We start from the raw sequence: 14,997 nt of genomic DNA on the forward strand, positions 1-14,997 counted from the left end.
TTTAACTGTGACTTATCTGTCTTCAGTGAGAAAAATTAGCATCACCCTTAGGACAGGGCTGGAGGGGTCCCTGACCCAAAGGGGGCCCTGGAGCTCCCTGTCCCAGTAGCCAGAGCCTACTTCCAGAGTTGTGTGGTCCTCCTCCCTGCCCCGCCCAGGGCACCTCTCACCACTGGAGTGTGCACCCCGAGGCCCAGGGTGGTCCAGCTTTGGCGAGAGTGTGGGGCGGAGAGTGTGGATGCTGCTGGGATGTGCAGGACCGACTGTCCACACATGTGCACACGAGGCCTTGAGGAGCAGGCAGAGCTGGGGGGCAGCGGGGGAGGGTTACCTAGGGGCGGGGCCGGGATGGGGTCTCCTGAACCCCCACGTTCTGGTGCACAACTCCGAGGTCAGAGGATTGTAAATTTGACCATGGCTGTCCCAGCTGTTACGAAGATGTATTTGCAGTGTAGGAGGATGGAACGTATTTTGACAGTTGTTGGTTTGGTTCATAACTTGCACGTTTGCACGTCGTGGGCGTGCCCCTCTCGGCGTCACCAGGCTTCAGCCATACCCCTTGTGACCTGGGTACTCCTCGATATGCAGTCACGAGAGGCCTTCCGGACAGGAAGCTACAGGGAAATCACCTCTTTGGAGCACAACTTATGTTTTTCTGGTGTCGTGTTGCTAAAGTTTAGATATATTCCCGTGGTGGTTGAGTAGATTTTCTGATTTACAAGTTTAAGTATAATCATTTACAAAAGAAGATACTAGTATATAAAAATAACAGTAACACTGCCTGCCTGCGGACTCCTGAGGCCCGTGTGTGTGAGGTGGTCTGATAACCACGGATTGAGGCCCCGACCACCCCGGTCCACAGGTTAGGACCCAGCGGAGGGCTGGCGCCCGGAGCCCGAAAGGCTGCCCTGCAGACAGTGAGCTGAGTGTCTGACCTGGGAGCAGCCAGCTGCCTGCTCACGGGCCTTGCTGAGCTGAGCCCTCTGCACCCCGTGCCCAGCTGCACCCCGCGCCCAGCTGAGCATGAGGGAGCGACAGAGGCAGAGCAGAGGAGGCCATGAGCCCAAGTGTGGGTGGGAGGGGCAGCAGCCTGCGTTCAGTCCCCAGCCCAGGGCGTCGGGGCCACACTTAGAGCCACCATGAACGCGGAGGTGTGAATGGCCAGGTCCTCGTGGGCGGGGGCAGTTGCCGATGTCAGTCAATGTGGATCGATGCCCATGTGTTAAGGACCAGCTCACAGTGCTTTGCTTCTGTTTGGTCCCAGCTCCTTGGCGTCCCTGGAAGACCTCGACTGGCTGCAGCTCAACCCCACTTTCTCCAGGGCTTCCGGAGCCGTGCTGCACACCACCCTCTCGGCGCTGACCCTCCTGCAGGGACACGGCGCGGCCACCGGTAGGGGTGCCCGAGAGCGCACTTTATCCACAGCCGGCAGGGCTCCAGCGCCGTGCAAACAAGTGGGATGTGATTAAAACACACAGGCCAGGCCCTGGCCAGTTTGGCTCAGCGGTTAGAGTGTCGGCCTGCGGTCCGGAGAGACCCGGGTTCGGTTCCCGCTAAGGGCATGTACTTCGGTTGCAGTTTGTCCCCGACCCTGGTTGGTCGTGCGGGTGGCAGCCACTCGATGTGTCCCTTTCACATCGATGTTTCTCTCTCTCTCTCCTTCCTCTCTCTCCCTCCCACTCTATCTGTACAAAAAATGGAAAATATCCTCGGGTGAGGATAAAAAAAAACAAAAAAACCCCCCAAAAAACAAAAAAAACACACACAGGCCAGGAAGCACAGTCGCTTCTGTGCAGAAAGGTAGAAGTGGGTCGAGCGTTGGGAACTCCAAACGGAACGGACTTCCCACCGTTGAATTCTGCAGTCCTTGCTAATGAAAACGTTATTTTTAATGAGAAAAACGTTATTTTTAAGATCAGTTCAAATGTTATTTTAACTGATCTTAAGATTCTTTGACTCGATATCCTCTAAGGTTAGACCGACCACGGTTCTGTGGTTTTAATCCTTCCCCTGTCCTGAGCTCCTGTTAGGAAGAAATATTTGAAAACGTTGGGCCAGTGACAGGCTGGCGGGGGCTGTGGGGCCCACGGACTGAGCCGACGGGCTTCCACGGGACGGGAAGGGGGTCGTTTGCTCTGTTCTTTAAAAAGTTCTCACCCAAGAATATGTCTTTTTTCCTTGATTTGACTGAGAGAGAGAGGGAGACATTGATTGGTTCCCTCCCCTACATGCCCGGCTGCGCGAGGATTGAACATGGAACCCTGCTCTGTGCCCTGACCGGGAGTCGAACCCGGAACTTTTTGGTGTATGGGACGACGCTCCAGCCAACTGAGCCACCCGGCCAGGACTGTTTGGCTCTATTTTCAACTCAGGGTTTGGTTCCTTCCTTTTCCATGGAATACTGTTGCTTCACAAACACAACTGTATCTGTGTCAAGTGTGCGGCGTGATGACTTGATACATTTCACATCCTGTCAACTTGATCACAGCTCCCTCTCACGGAGCTAGTTCTCTGTGTGGGGTGACACTTAAGATCTCAGCAGATTCCAAGTGCACGATACCACGTTATTAGCCGCAGTCACCAGGCCGTGCGTTAGGTCTGCAGGACGGTTGCGTGGAGGGGACTGAAGAGGCAGCGTGAGGTGTCCGTGTGCTGGGGGGCCATGCGTGGTGGGGGGGCTGTGCGTGGTGGGGGCCGTGTGTGGTGAGGGGGGCCGTGCCCGGGGAAGGGGGACGTGCGTGGTGAGGGACAGGCCACGGAGGGGTCCCTGGCGCCTTCCTCAGGAAGCCCCCCGGAGGAGAGCTCACGAGGGCCTGGGCGCATGCTGGGGGCGGCCGTGTCTGACGGTCGCATGTCTGGGTTCCCGGGGCGATGGCGAGAGGCGACTCGGAGAGGACAGGCCAGACCACGGAGAGTGCGGAGCAGGACGTTAGAACTGTGTGCAGGGAGGGGCGCTGGGCAGGTGAGGGGGCTTGGTGGCAGGCGACCTGGGTCAGGGGCTCAGGCTCATGTTCTCTCCATCTGCCCCCACTTTCGGGGTCTCAGCCTCTGACTGGCTCAGGGAGATGCTTACACGGACCTCTGACCCTTCCTGCTCTGTGGGAGCACCTGACACCTGCCGTCACCCTGGTCCTGCCCCAGTTCTTCCTGTTGCGGGGCTCGGTGCGGGAGGACCCCCCGGGCAGGAGGGGTTTCTCTGTGGGCGCTGCCACAGGGGAGCCGGGTCACCCGCGGCTCACTTGCTCCTCCTGTAGTCACTGCAGCGGAACCAGTTTCCCGGGCTCAGCACAGACCTGGACACGGGGTCCGGACACAGAGGCCTCACTGAAGCCCCCCTGTGGTCTCGGTTTAACAAATAACTTTCACTAGAAAGCTCAGGGTTTCGTACGTCATCTACACGACAACCACCCGTTTTCCTTACAACTGGAAATTTTAGGGGTGAAATTTTCCGGTTCAGTGAGTTGAGTTTCATCCCGTCGGTGGACTCCGTGGTCAGGTTACCCTGAAGAAATGTGCCGTCATCTATGCTGGGGCGTGTGTGCCCGCTCCCCCTCTGCAGCCCCAGGATCAGCTTCGGTCTGCACCTCCTGCTTGATCATGCAGACGCGTGGGGTCCCCCTTCGCTCTTCCTTCGGGAGTGAAGGAGGCGTTATCTTCTGAACGACTTTCGACGCCCCAGACCTGAGAGGCCTGACCTGTGGATCCCTGGTTGTCTTGCAGGGCCGGGGTACCGCCTGTCCCTGCGCAGCGTGGTGTGGGACCCTCCGAAAGTCCAGGCTGACCTGAAGTCCCGATTTGGGCTTGACGACCTTCATGCGGAACGCGTCCTGAACTACTCAGCGGAGCTGAAAGGGGTGCACACTCCTGGCTTCTCTCGGCGGGGGTTTCCCTGGGGGGGACTCGGGGTTGCTTCTGGGCAGGGCGGGCGGCAGGGGAGAGTCCTTTCTCCTTTGACACCGAGACCACATGTGGCAGTTTGACAGGAGCCCGGGGCTGGGATCCCAGGACGGTGAGCAGTCTCTGGCCCAGTTTCGGTTCTCCCGACTGCATCCGTTTTTTTTTTTTTTTATCCTCACCAGAGGACATTCTTACATTTATCTTCAGATAGAGCAGGAGGGAGAGAGAAGGGAAGAGAGAGAGAGAGAAAAACATTGACGTGAGAGAGACACATGGAGTGGTTGCCACCCACACGACCCCAACCAGGGCCGGGGACAAACTGCAATCGAGGTACCTGCCCTTAGTGGGAACTGAACCCAGGCCTCTCTGGTCCGCGGGCCGATGCTCCAACCGCTGAGCCAAACTGGCCAGGGCTGCATCGTGTTTGATGCTTGACGAGGATGCTTTCTGACGGAGCAGCTCCCTTCATCCAGGTACCAGTCCCACGGGTGGTCCACGCTTGCTTCTGGCCCAGTCGGGATGGACACCGGAGACCCCTGTGCCCTTGGTCTGGCACGGAGCTCGTCCCGCTGCAGGGGGCCTGCAGAAACAGAATCGACCTAGCCCTTAACTCCCAAAGCCCCCGTCAGTCATTCACAAATACTTTTTTTTTAAAGTCTATTTTTATTTATTTTTTAGAGAGAGAGGAAGGGAGAAAGAAATAGAAACGTTGATGTGAGAGAGAAACATCGATCCGCTGCCTCCTGTACGCCCCCCATTGGGGATCAAGCCCACAACCTGGGCATGTGCCCTGACCGGGAATTGAACTGGGACCTCTCAGTCCAGGGGACGATGCTCAACCACTGAGCCACACCGGCCGGGCCACGAATACTTTTAAGCAACACTTTATCGACTGTTACTTCTCGGTTAAGCTGATATCATCTTTTCCTTTGGAAAGATTGTGGTAATATTCTTAGAAGAATATTCTAGGGCAAAAAAGCTTGATTTCTAAACATTTTTCATGTCGTTGCCAGATTCCCACAGACAGTTCGCTGGAGCAGATGGTGTGTTCGGTCTTGTCCCAAACCTCCGAGGACGAAGCTGACAGAGAGGGTCACCCTGGAGACGGTCACGCCAGGTGGTCAGCGGCCAGCACCTATCTGGTGCACGCGGTCAGCTGGCCGCGGGTCTGCAGACAGGTGTGTGCACCTTGAGGCGTCCCGGCCGGGCGGCGTGGCCCTCGATGCCACATGTCCCACCTGTCCTCGCACACATCGCTCTGGTTGATGTTCGACTTCGCCGTGGTGGGAACATGTCCCACAGGATCCATTCTCTGAACAGAGCAGTGCCAAGGGCGGGCAGGATGCTACACAGCGGGCCCCAGGGGCATTCACACCGTCCTCCCAGGAGAGGCCCGGAGCCCCACAGCCCGGCCATGAGTGCCCTTCCCCCAGGCCCTGCCAGCCTCGCTCGCTGGCCCTCAGCCGTGTCACCAGGAAGTTTGTCCTGGACGTCGCATGTGCGTGGCAACCCAAGAACCATAGTCTGTGTCCACATATGCAGCCTGGACACTGTCCTGAGCCCCAGGCGTTAGGGTGCAGGGGCGCAGTGTCCTGAGTCCTGGGTGTTGGGGTGCAGGGACGCAGTGTCCTGAGTCCTGGGTCTTGGGGTGCAGGGACGCAGTGTCCTCAGCCCCGGGTGTTGGGGTGCAGGGACGCAGTGTCCTGAGTCCTGGGTGTTGGGGTGCAGGGACGCAGTGTCCTCAGCCCCGGGTGTTGGGGTGCAGGGACGCAGTGTCCTGAGTCCTGGGTCTTGGGGTGCAGGGACGCAGTGTCCTCAGCCCCGGGTGTTGGGGTGCAGGGACGCAGTGTCCTGAGTCCTGGGTGTTGGGGTGCAGGGACGCAGTGTCCTCAGCCCCAGGCGTTGGGGTGCAGGGACGCAGTGTCCTGAGTCCTGGGTGTTGAGGTGCAGGGACGCAGTGTCCTGAGTCTTGGGTGTTGGGGTGCAGGGACGCAGTGTCCTGAGTCCTGGGTGTTGGGGTGCAGGGACGCAGTGTCCTGAGTCCTGGGTGTTGGGGTGCAGGGATGCAGTGTCCTGAGTCCTGGGTGTTGGGGTGCAGGGACGCAGTGTCCTGAGTCTTGGGTATTGGGGTGCAGGGACGCAGTGTCCTCAACCCCGGGCGTTGGGGTACAGGGATGCAGTGTCCTGAGCCCCGGGCGTTGGGGTGCAGGGACGCAGTGTCCTGAGCCCCTGGTGTTGGGGTGCAAGGACGCAGTGTCCTGAGTCCTGGGTGTTGGGGTGCAGGGACGCAGTGTCCTGAGCCCCGGGCATGTCCACCGGCCTGGCCTTCACTCCGGTGTTGACAAGCGGTGCTGGCCCCAACAGGGACTGGTTTCAAGGGGAACAATGAGAAGAGGCGGGGTGTTCAGGGAGGGGGAGCCTGGCCGGCTGCGCCTTGTGCCCTTGGGGAGGGAAGCCTGCGGGGTCCTCAGGCCCAGCCACCTGCTCATCACGGTCCCCGTCACACGCCATCCTCCAAGGACACATCTTTAGCTCTTCCCCTGACGTGCGTGACTGGTAAAGGTCAAAACCTCAAGCAGCGGCTGAAACGTGTTAGCGATGGAGACGGGATTGCCCTTTGTCGGCACCAGGACGCCCGGGACGGCGCTGACCCGCCAGCGTCAGCCGGCCCAGCGGACAGCCCTGCTCTGCGCTTACCTGGTGCCGACTGCTGGTTGGTTAGGTCGCGGAGCACACGACGCTCACCCTGCGCTCCCTCCTTCCACACCTGGGCCTGCACGATCCATTTCGGTGTCTCGCCCCCTCGTCTGGCATCGCATGGTGACCAGGAACCAGGATCCCGTCACGACACCATTGTAGAGGGTGGGATGTGGTTATGCTCTCTCAAATGTGTTGGTTGAGTTTTTGGGGTGTATTTATTTCACTTGTGTAGACATGTATGTTATTGCTTTCTCTTCCGGGAATGGGAGTGGGGGGAGGGAAGAGGGAAATAGGCCCCATTTGAAAGTGGCACCCATCCATGGTTGCAATTTGTAACTTTTCATCTCCGAGTAGAAATTCAATCATAGTGTAATTGCGAATCATCTCAGTCTTCCAACAGCGTAAAAAGGGGCTGTTTGTCATCTGGACCGGTCCGTGGATGTTTCTTGATGAAATGCTCTTTCTCATTTATTGTTGGGACCCTAAGGCTCTTGTTTCTGAACCTGCAGGTGCTCCAGCAGGTGCTCACCAGGGCCGGCCACCGCCTGGAGGCGCTCGGGGGCCCACCGGAAGGAGAGAGCCTGCTGCCCCGGTGGGCGGTGGAAACTCTGCGGGCCGGGCAGCTCCTGCTGGAGGGCATCGCGGGCATCGGGGGCATCGCGGCCGCAGCCGGCCCCGGCGGCCGCGCACCTCCAGACACGTAAGCCTCACGCTCCTGTTTCAGGGTTTCTTAGTCCCGGCAACACTGAGGTTCAGAGGCTGAGAGTTAGAGGTGAATTCTGTGTGACGGCGGTGGGGGTGAATGTCGCTTCTGGGGAGCCCCCAGGGTGCAGGGCTGGGCTGGGGCAGCCGTCCCAGCGCTGTCCACATGGGGAAGGAAGACCCTCCGTGGGGGGCGACAAGCGAGAAGGGCCAGCATCTGGATTTTAGGCTTGATGTCTTCGATGTTTGTTTAAAGACAAACAAAAACATTTCTTTGCTATTTCATGAATTGTTTTTCCTAATTTGTTTCCTAGTTCATGAATTTCTCCTTTTATCTTTAGTATTTCTTTTCTTCTACTGCATTTAGTTTGCTTTTCCTAGCTTTCTTGATCTTCATATTTTCCTTTTTTAAATAGATGCTCTTAAGGCGAATGCGTCTCTCCTGCTTGGAGCTCTAAGTATTTCCACTTACCTCTACCTCTACTCAGAGTTTTCTCATGTTTGTGATTTCTTTTTTTTTATTTTTTATTTTATTTTTTATCCTCACCCGAGGACATTTTTCCATTTTTTGTTCAGGTAGAGTGGGAGGGAGAGAGAGGAAGGGAGAGAGAGAGAGAAACATCGACGTGAAGGGACACATCGAGTGGTTGCCACCCGCACGACCAACCAGGGCCGGGGACAAACTGCAACCGAGGTACATGCCCGTAGCGGGAACCGAACCCGGGTCTCTCTGGACCGCAGGCCGACGCTCTAACCGCTGAGCCAAACTGGCCAGGGCTGTGATTTCTTTTTTGACTCATGTTATTTAGAAGCATGTTGCTGACTTTCCATGGACACCTGGGGGCTGACTTTCAAGTTGCTTTAAAAAAGTGATTTCCAATTCCGTTTTAGTGAGAGAACACACTCTGAGTGTCTCAGTCTTTTGGGTTTGGTGGGATGTGCCATGTGGCTCACACGGCGGGTTTTGGTAAATGCAGACACTCTTCCAGGGAGCACGGCCCTGTCGTGGGCTGCAGCAGTTCATGTTTGAATCAGGTCAGGTGTGTTCATGGTGCGGCCGACTCGTCTGCCGCCCAGCAGGTCACCTGTTCGCACCTGTCTTTCCATCACTGCTCCGTGGCCAGAAGTGGAAGTCGCATTGGAGGGTTCTGTCCTCTTTAGTGTTGTCTCGACCGCACCAGCAGGGCCGTAGCCTTTCCCAGACCTGACTGCTCTGCCCAACTCGAAATCAGCACGTGAAGTGTTTTGTGCTGGGGGAGGGGGGCACGCAGTGGGACAGAGGTTGCCTTAGGACGTTAAGACAGCGCTCGGACACTTGGGAGTGGAGCGCACTTACCTGTGAAGTTTGCTCGCAGCACCGATGTCTGGGCCTTGCGGTGGCCGCGCTGACTTGCCGTGTGCAGGGCCCGGGTCTCTGTCCTGACCAGCGCTGCAGGAGCTGACCCCGGGTCTCTGTCCTGACCAGCGCTGCAGGAGCTGACCCCGGGTCTCTGTCCTGACCAGCGCTGCAGGAGCTGACCCCGGGTCTCTGTCCTGACCAGCGCTGCAGGAGCTGACCCCGGGTCTCTGTCCTGACCAGCGCTGCAGGAGCTGACCCCGGGTCTCTGTCCTGACCAGCGCTGCAGGAGCTGACCCCGGGTCTCTGTCCTGACCAGCGCTGCAGGAGCTGACCCCGGGTCTCTGTCCTGACCCTGGGGCAGGGAGCACTGGGCGCACCTCCAGGCGGGCTCCTCGTTCCCGGGGAAACGTCTGCGCTCAGCAGAGGGGACGGGAAGGGCCCTCTGGGGATCCAGGTCCTTGCCTCACTCCCCCCCCCCCAAAGCCCCAGCATGTAGTAGCCCGAGGACAACACAGGCCCCGCTGTGGCCCCAGGGCATCTTTCATTTCCTACTTGCGCCCGCAGCAGCGGGTCTGAGTCAGTGAGGAGGGGCATTGAGCACAGTTAACGTCAGGCCGGCCGAGTGCCGCAGAGAACCTGGCCGCGGCCCGTTCCTGCCGTGTGCGAGCAGCCTGGCCGTGTGCCCTCCCCACGCAACGGGAGACCATGTGCGCCTACGAGGTGGGAGGAGGGGCTCGGACGGTGGGCGTGAAAGTGGCGGCTAAACCGTGAAGGGACCAGAAGCCCTGGGCCCACTGCCGCCAGCAGCCCTGTTCCTACTCCCCGTGTTCCTCAGGCACGTCCCGCCCGGGACGGCTCAGACGCAGCACCGCCGCCGGCGCAGGGTGGTGGGAGGCCGGCGCTGTTTAAGGAGCACGGGAATTGCCACCCAGAACGGGGGTCCCGACACCTGTCCCCAGATCACATGGGCCGTAGGTGATGCGTGCTGCCGTTGGGACAGCCTCTGCACCGAGACACGCTACGGGGTGGCACGGAGCCGCGCCCTAAGGGTCTTCTGGCGTAAACGGTTTCTCTGTAGCAGCCGGACATGCGAACTCAGGGAGTGAAATGCTTGGAAATGTAGCGTTTTTGGTGCAGCGAGCAGGTTGGCAGCTAAGTTTGGCAGCTCAGTGTGGGGCCCTAAAGCCCTTCCGCATGCTCACCTTCGCCTAATTCCCGTGGGGACAGCGTCGTCCAGCAAACGTCCTTTGTCTTCCACTCTGAACACATCTGAGTGTTTCTGGAAAATTCGATGGGTTGAATTTGTTTGTGTTTCCGTGATACTAACACAGCTCTGTTAATCTTGTAGGGCCTCACCACCCGCAAAGGAACAGCAGCTGATGGAGCAGAAGCTGCGCCCCCTAGAGGACGAGCGCAGGGGCTTCCTGGTGTCGTCTGAGGACTTAGGGGAGCCGTTGTTACTGCCTAACCCTTCCGCCTCCTCCGGTGGCCCCACGGAGACTCTTCCACACACAAGGCATTCGAGGGTGAACCGCGTAAAGAGGACTGCCACTCAGAAGGTTTCGGAATTTGGCCAAGAGATGATTGAAGAGATACCAAGTCTGGAAAAGAAGGGACTGCACTCTGTTTTGAGATTTTTGGAAACGGCACTTTCTGGAAGTGACCCCAAGCCCCTGGCACGGTGGACGCGTGGCGTTCCCGACGGCGGGCGGGGCGACCCGGAAACCTCGGCTGCACGTTCGGATGTCTCCGTCGCAGCGCACGAGGGGACTCTCAGTAAGAGCTTCAACTTGTCCCAGCTGTTTCGCTCGGATGGGCCCACGTCGCCGGCGGGGAACCTGGATTTTGTTCACCTGAGTGGAACTGTCATCCACAGTCTCCGTGAACTTGGGTTTCTGAGGCAGGAGCAAGTCTCCGAAGCTCTGGACATAGTCCGCGCCGTGAGGAACGCGTCTGGTCTCCTCTCAGCCCTTTCTGAACCGCAGAGACGGGACGTCGAGGACATTCTGACGCATATGCATCTAGATATCTTCCAGGACAGAGAGTCGGCTTTGCTTCTGCAGATCTGTTCTCTGTTTCACCAATACGTCGATCAGTTTCTGGGCTTTCAGAGGGGAGAGTCTCCACTCTCTCTCCTGACTCGAACCTCAGAGCATATCTTGGAGCTCAGAAAGCAATTTAGTTTTCAAAACCTCAGCAGGGCATTTGCATTTTTATATGAGACAACAGAACTTCTTGGGGGAATTTCGGAAGCAGCTCCTTGTCAGCAGTTGCTTTCAATTTTCAGTCTGTTGGAGCTTCAAACCCAATCCCTGATGTCCACAGGGGTCCCAGAACTGGAAGTCGTCAATGCCACGCTGACCGGCCTCAGGCAGCGGCTCCTGGTGGACGGTGACGGGCGCACTTCCTTATTTCAGTACGTGCACCAGCTCCTCCGTAGCTCAGCAGGAGCCCTGCTGGACAACGGTTGCTTCGCTTTGGGTAATGAAAGCGCTTCTGTGAATCACTCAGGAGCCGAGGGGCCTCCGCAGACTCCTCCGTGGGCGCACGTTCTGGCGAGCCTCTCCGCAGACGGCAGCGTGCCCGGTGGGCTGACGGCCGTTCGCTGCTCCATTTCGTGGCTCCAGACGTGGACTGGCATCTGGAGGAGCATGGCTCAGATGCTGAAGCTGGACGTGGATGTTCTCGCCCCTCTTCACGTCGGTCTCACCCAGCTTTTGGGTGAGCTGGAGAGTGACGCGGAAACTTCCGAAAGCTGCCAGGGAGTGTTTCCCATCCATCGCCCCGCTAGGCTCATAATAGACCTGCTTGGAAACATCACTCAGGGTGGCGGCATCCATGACCGGGACAGTTTTCTGAACCTCAGGGCGCTCTGGGGAGCCTTACAGGACACGTTAGTCAGAGTGAAGTCACTCCGCTGGGACCAGGTGGAGAAGTCCCTGTCCGCCATGGACACCGCCCTAGGCCGGCTGCAGGCATTTCTGCTCAACACGCGCGCGGGAGGGGAGTTTCTGTCCTCTCTGCTCGGCGTGTTGGCGTCAGGCAGCGCCTCGGAACACAGAGGCAGACACGTGCACCTGACAAACCTCCTCCTTTCACGGAACCTCACGGAAGGACACACTGGGGGCCTCACCGCTGACCTAAGAGAAACAATATTATTTCTTAGAAATGTGTCCCGTGACCAAGACTTATTGTCCTGTGCTGACACTTTCCAAAATATGACCGAGCTTATGTTGGAAGGTGGCTCATTGCCTGCAAACACCTCACGGAGGGCGCTACGTGTTCTGGCCACGTTGAACTCCTCCCTTTTCTCCGAGCGCGCCGTGCGCGGCCTGAAGGTGTGCATCGAGTGGGTGGGCGGCCCCAGCCACGCGGACGCCACCGGTACCCACGGTTCTGCACAGGGCCGTCTGCGGGGCGTGCTCAGGCGCGTCAGGGAGGTGGAAAGCGGCCTTAATTCTACACTGAAGCTTGTCACTTGGCTGTTGAATACCATGGAGTCTGATTGTGTGGTGCACAAGTCAAACATAAACTGTGTGAATATTTACCTAAAAAACGCAACTGACTTTCTACATGTTATACTCGCTGCCGTCTTTGAAAAAGAAAAGGCACCAACATTTGAGATTTTATTAACTCATCTAAACGATTCCACAGACCAAGTGAGGATGCTCATCAGTAACTTAACGAGAGACTTTGAATCTGCATCTCAGTCCAGTTGGACACATTTCATTGAGTCAAGTCTACGGCCCGTAGAAATGTCAGGTGAAATTCCTGGCCAATTTCACAACGTTTGGCAGCACGTCGTCGCTCTGGGGAAAGACATTCAAGAACTTGCGAAAGATATTTTCCCTGCCCTTCTGGAAAATAACGTCTCTTCGGAAGCTGAAAAGCTTTTAAATCTATTCACTACCGGTCCCAAAGAAGAGGCGAGACATCGCCTAGACAGTCCATTATTTCATTTAGCCCGTTACCTGGCCTTCAACTTATCGCACGATCTCCAAAATCCACGCCAGACAAGTCCCCGTGAAATACTGGCAGCAGTGAGTCTCGGCTCTCAGGTGGTTAGGGATGTGCTCAGCGCCCTAGCGCCTTCCGTGCAGCACAGCAACCCAGAGGATCCGGGCAGCGGTCAAGTTCTCAAGAAGGCGGCCGCTCTCCTGCTCGCCCTGAGGAAGACGGACATAGACCTCCTGGGAGACCAACTGGAACAAGTTGGTGAAAGTCTGATGGATTTTTTAAAGAATGTCAGTCGATTAGGGACTGGCAGCCGGGGGGTCCACTTGCTTGTGGGCTTGATGGAAAAGCTTGCAGACAGCTTCCGTTCCTGGAACGTGAACCACCTGCTGAGGCTGTCTCGCCTGTTTCCCCGCGAGGACGTGGACGCCGTGGTGGGTCTGTACTATGCCCTTCCTCACGCCGTGAGGCTCCTGCACAGAGTGGTGGACGAGAATGTCACGGAAGCCCTCCAGGACATCTACAGCTTCATAGTCCTTCACGGCACAGGCACCTCTCTCGTCACCAAGGAGGACTTGGCTGCTGTGATGAAGACCCTTCTGGACACCGTTGAGTTGGTGTCTGACAAGCCCAGTGTTCTTGCCGAGGCTGCGACTTGCCTTCCTGTGGTTTGGTGCCGGAGTCACACCACGTCTGGATTTCAGCAGGGTCCAGAGTTAGAAGCCTGTAACGGCCACTTCTACAGCCAAGTGGCCAGTATTCTTGGCCGCCTCCACCTGTCTCCCCGAGGCGACGTTTCACAATGTTCCAACGGAAGCGCGCCGATGGAAGTCACCAGGGAAATGGTCTGTGTCGTCCGTGAGCTGGTGGACTGGGGTTCCTTTCTCCTGGAGCTGTCCGAAGTCTTCCGTGTGAATTCTTCACTCCTGCGAGCGGTGCAGGGGTGGTGGCGTAAGGTGCTCCCCTTCATCCCGGCGCCCGGAAATCAGAGCACGGGCAGCACCCCCGGACTGTGTCCCCCTGGTCCCATGAAGCAAGTTGCTTTGCAAATCATAGAAACATTTAAAGAGGTGAATTTCTCAAAAGTTGCATCAGATGAAAACATTCTTGAGACACTAGCTACTTTAAACGAGACTCTGAACACTGAAGGCGCAGAGGCAGCCCTTAGACATCTTCCCTTGACGATGGAAAGGAGGATAGAAGCGCTCTCTGGGGATCGGAGCCTGGAAAATAGTGCTCGCTCTCTCGTCTCCCTGCTGGTGACGCTTCTGAACGCAGACCGTGCGGGTGGGAGTGTGGACGTGCTCTCACGTTTTGTTAGACAAGGAGGAGCCACTCACATCGTTGAAGATCTGTGGCGTGAGTCTGAGCAAACCGTCAAAGATCCAAACCGTGGCTCCAACAGCAGGACCCCGTTCTCCGACATTAGCAAAGAAATTCCGGCGGTGAATCCCGGGGCTCTTCACAACATGACTCTGCAACTTGCCCGCTTATTGGGAAGCCAGAATTCATCACCACCGCAGGCGTCAGAAATGACCGAAGGTTTTCTATCGCTCACGAAACGCTGGCTTCGTAAATATGCGAATGAGAAATCCTCCAAAATGAGTCAAACGTTATTTCTTCTTATGGCCAATGAGAGTTCAACGGATAAGGGAGCTTTGTTGACCAATATTACTTCTCTTTTGGGTGATCTCAAAAACATTTCCAGAGAAGGTCATTCTCATGGCGACCTTCTTGACCAAGAACAGCCAACGAACTTCTCAGTGGTTCAGTTGCTTTTAAAAAGCTTCCTGGCTAATGCGATCAATAACTTAGCTGTGGATTCTCACGAAGCAGCCTGGAATTTAAGTGACACCGACTTTCAAATCATGCATTTCATTAACCTCACCTTGGACCAGACAAAGTCAGAAAAGGGCGAGAGATTACTTCTCCCTCCCGGAAGCAGGGTGGACTTCATGGAGCGGCTTCTGAAGACATTCTTCACCTTTTTGGAGAAGGAAAGTTCTGAGAACAGAGTGTCTCTGCTGACAGGGCTCTGCCGTGACGTTGCCGCAGGGACGAGGTGAGTATGTCCGGCAGCAGGTGCCCTTGGCACGCATTCCAGCCGGCCCTCCCCCGGGCGTGTCCGCAGGGTGGGCTGCACCTGACCCCTCCGAGAGCCCTTCAGAGTGCGTTTTGTCTTAGGGAACAACCTACTGACATGTCGCGGTAAAATAACTCTGATGCCTGTTATTTAACTGACTAGTAAACACATGTAGAAACCTAGCCCCTGGCAATTAGTCACTCACACCTTCTTACGTTTTTCAACTAAGAAAATAATGATGAGATCCTATTCTGTATGAAATGAAACTTAGTTAAATGCTTATGCATAGCTATCATGGTCACAATTCGAATTAATGTAATAA

General features: G+C 56.7%; 1 protein-coding gene across 1 annotated transcript in view; it reads left to right on the top strand.

The window, feature by feature from the left end:
• Positions 1–14,997, top strand: part of ABCA13 (ATP binding cassette subfamily A member 13) — a 153,914-nt gene that overhangs the window by 26,489 nt on the left and 112,428 nt on the right. The window contains 5 exon segments of the mRNA XM_036247397.1: positions 1,265–1,392; positions 3,721–3,854; positions 4,911–5,075; positions 7,107–7,297; positions 9,987–14,654. Coding sequence (XP_036103290.1) covers positions 1,265–1,392; positions 3,721–3,854; positions 4,911–5,075; positions 7,107–7,297; positions 9,987–14,654 — 5,286 coding nt within the window.

Source organism: Molossus molossus, unplaced genomic scaffold (genome assembly GCF_014108415.1).
Source record: "Molossus molossus isolate mMolMol1 unplaced genomic scaffold, mMolMol1.p scaffold_m16_p_7, whole genome shotgun sequence".
Taxonomy (NCBI): Eukaryota; Metazoa; Chordata; class Mammalia; order Chiroptera; family Molossidae; genus Molossus; species Molossus molossus.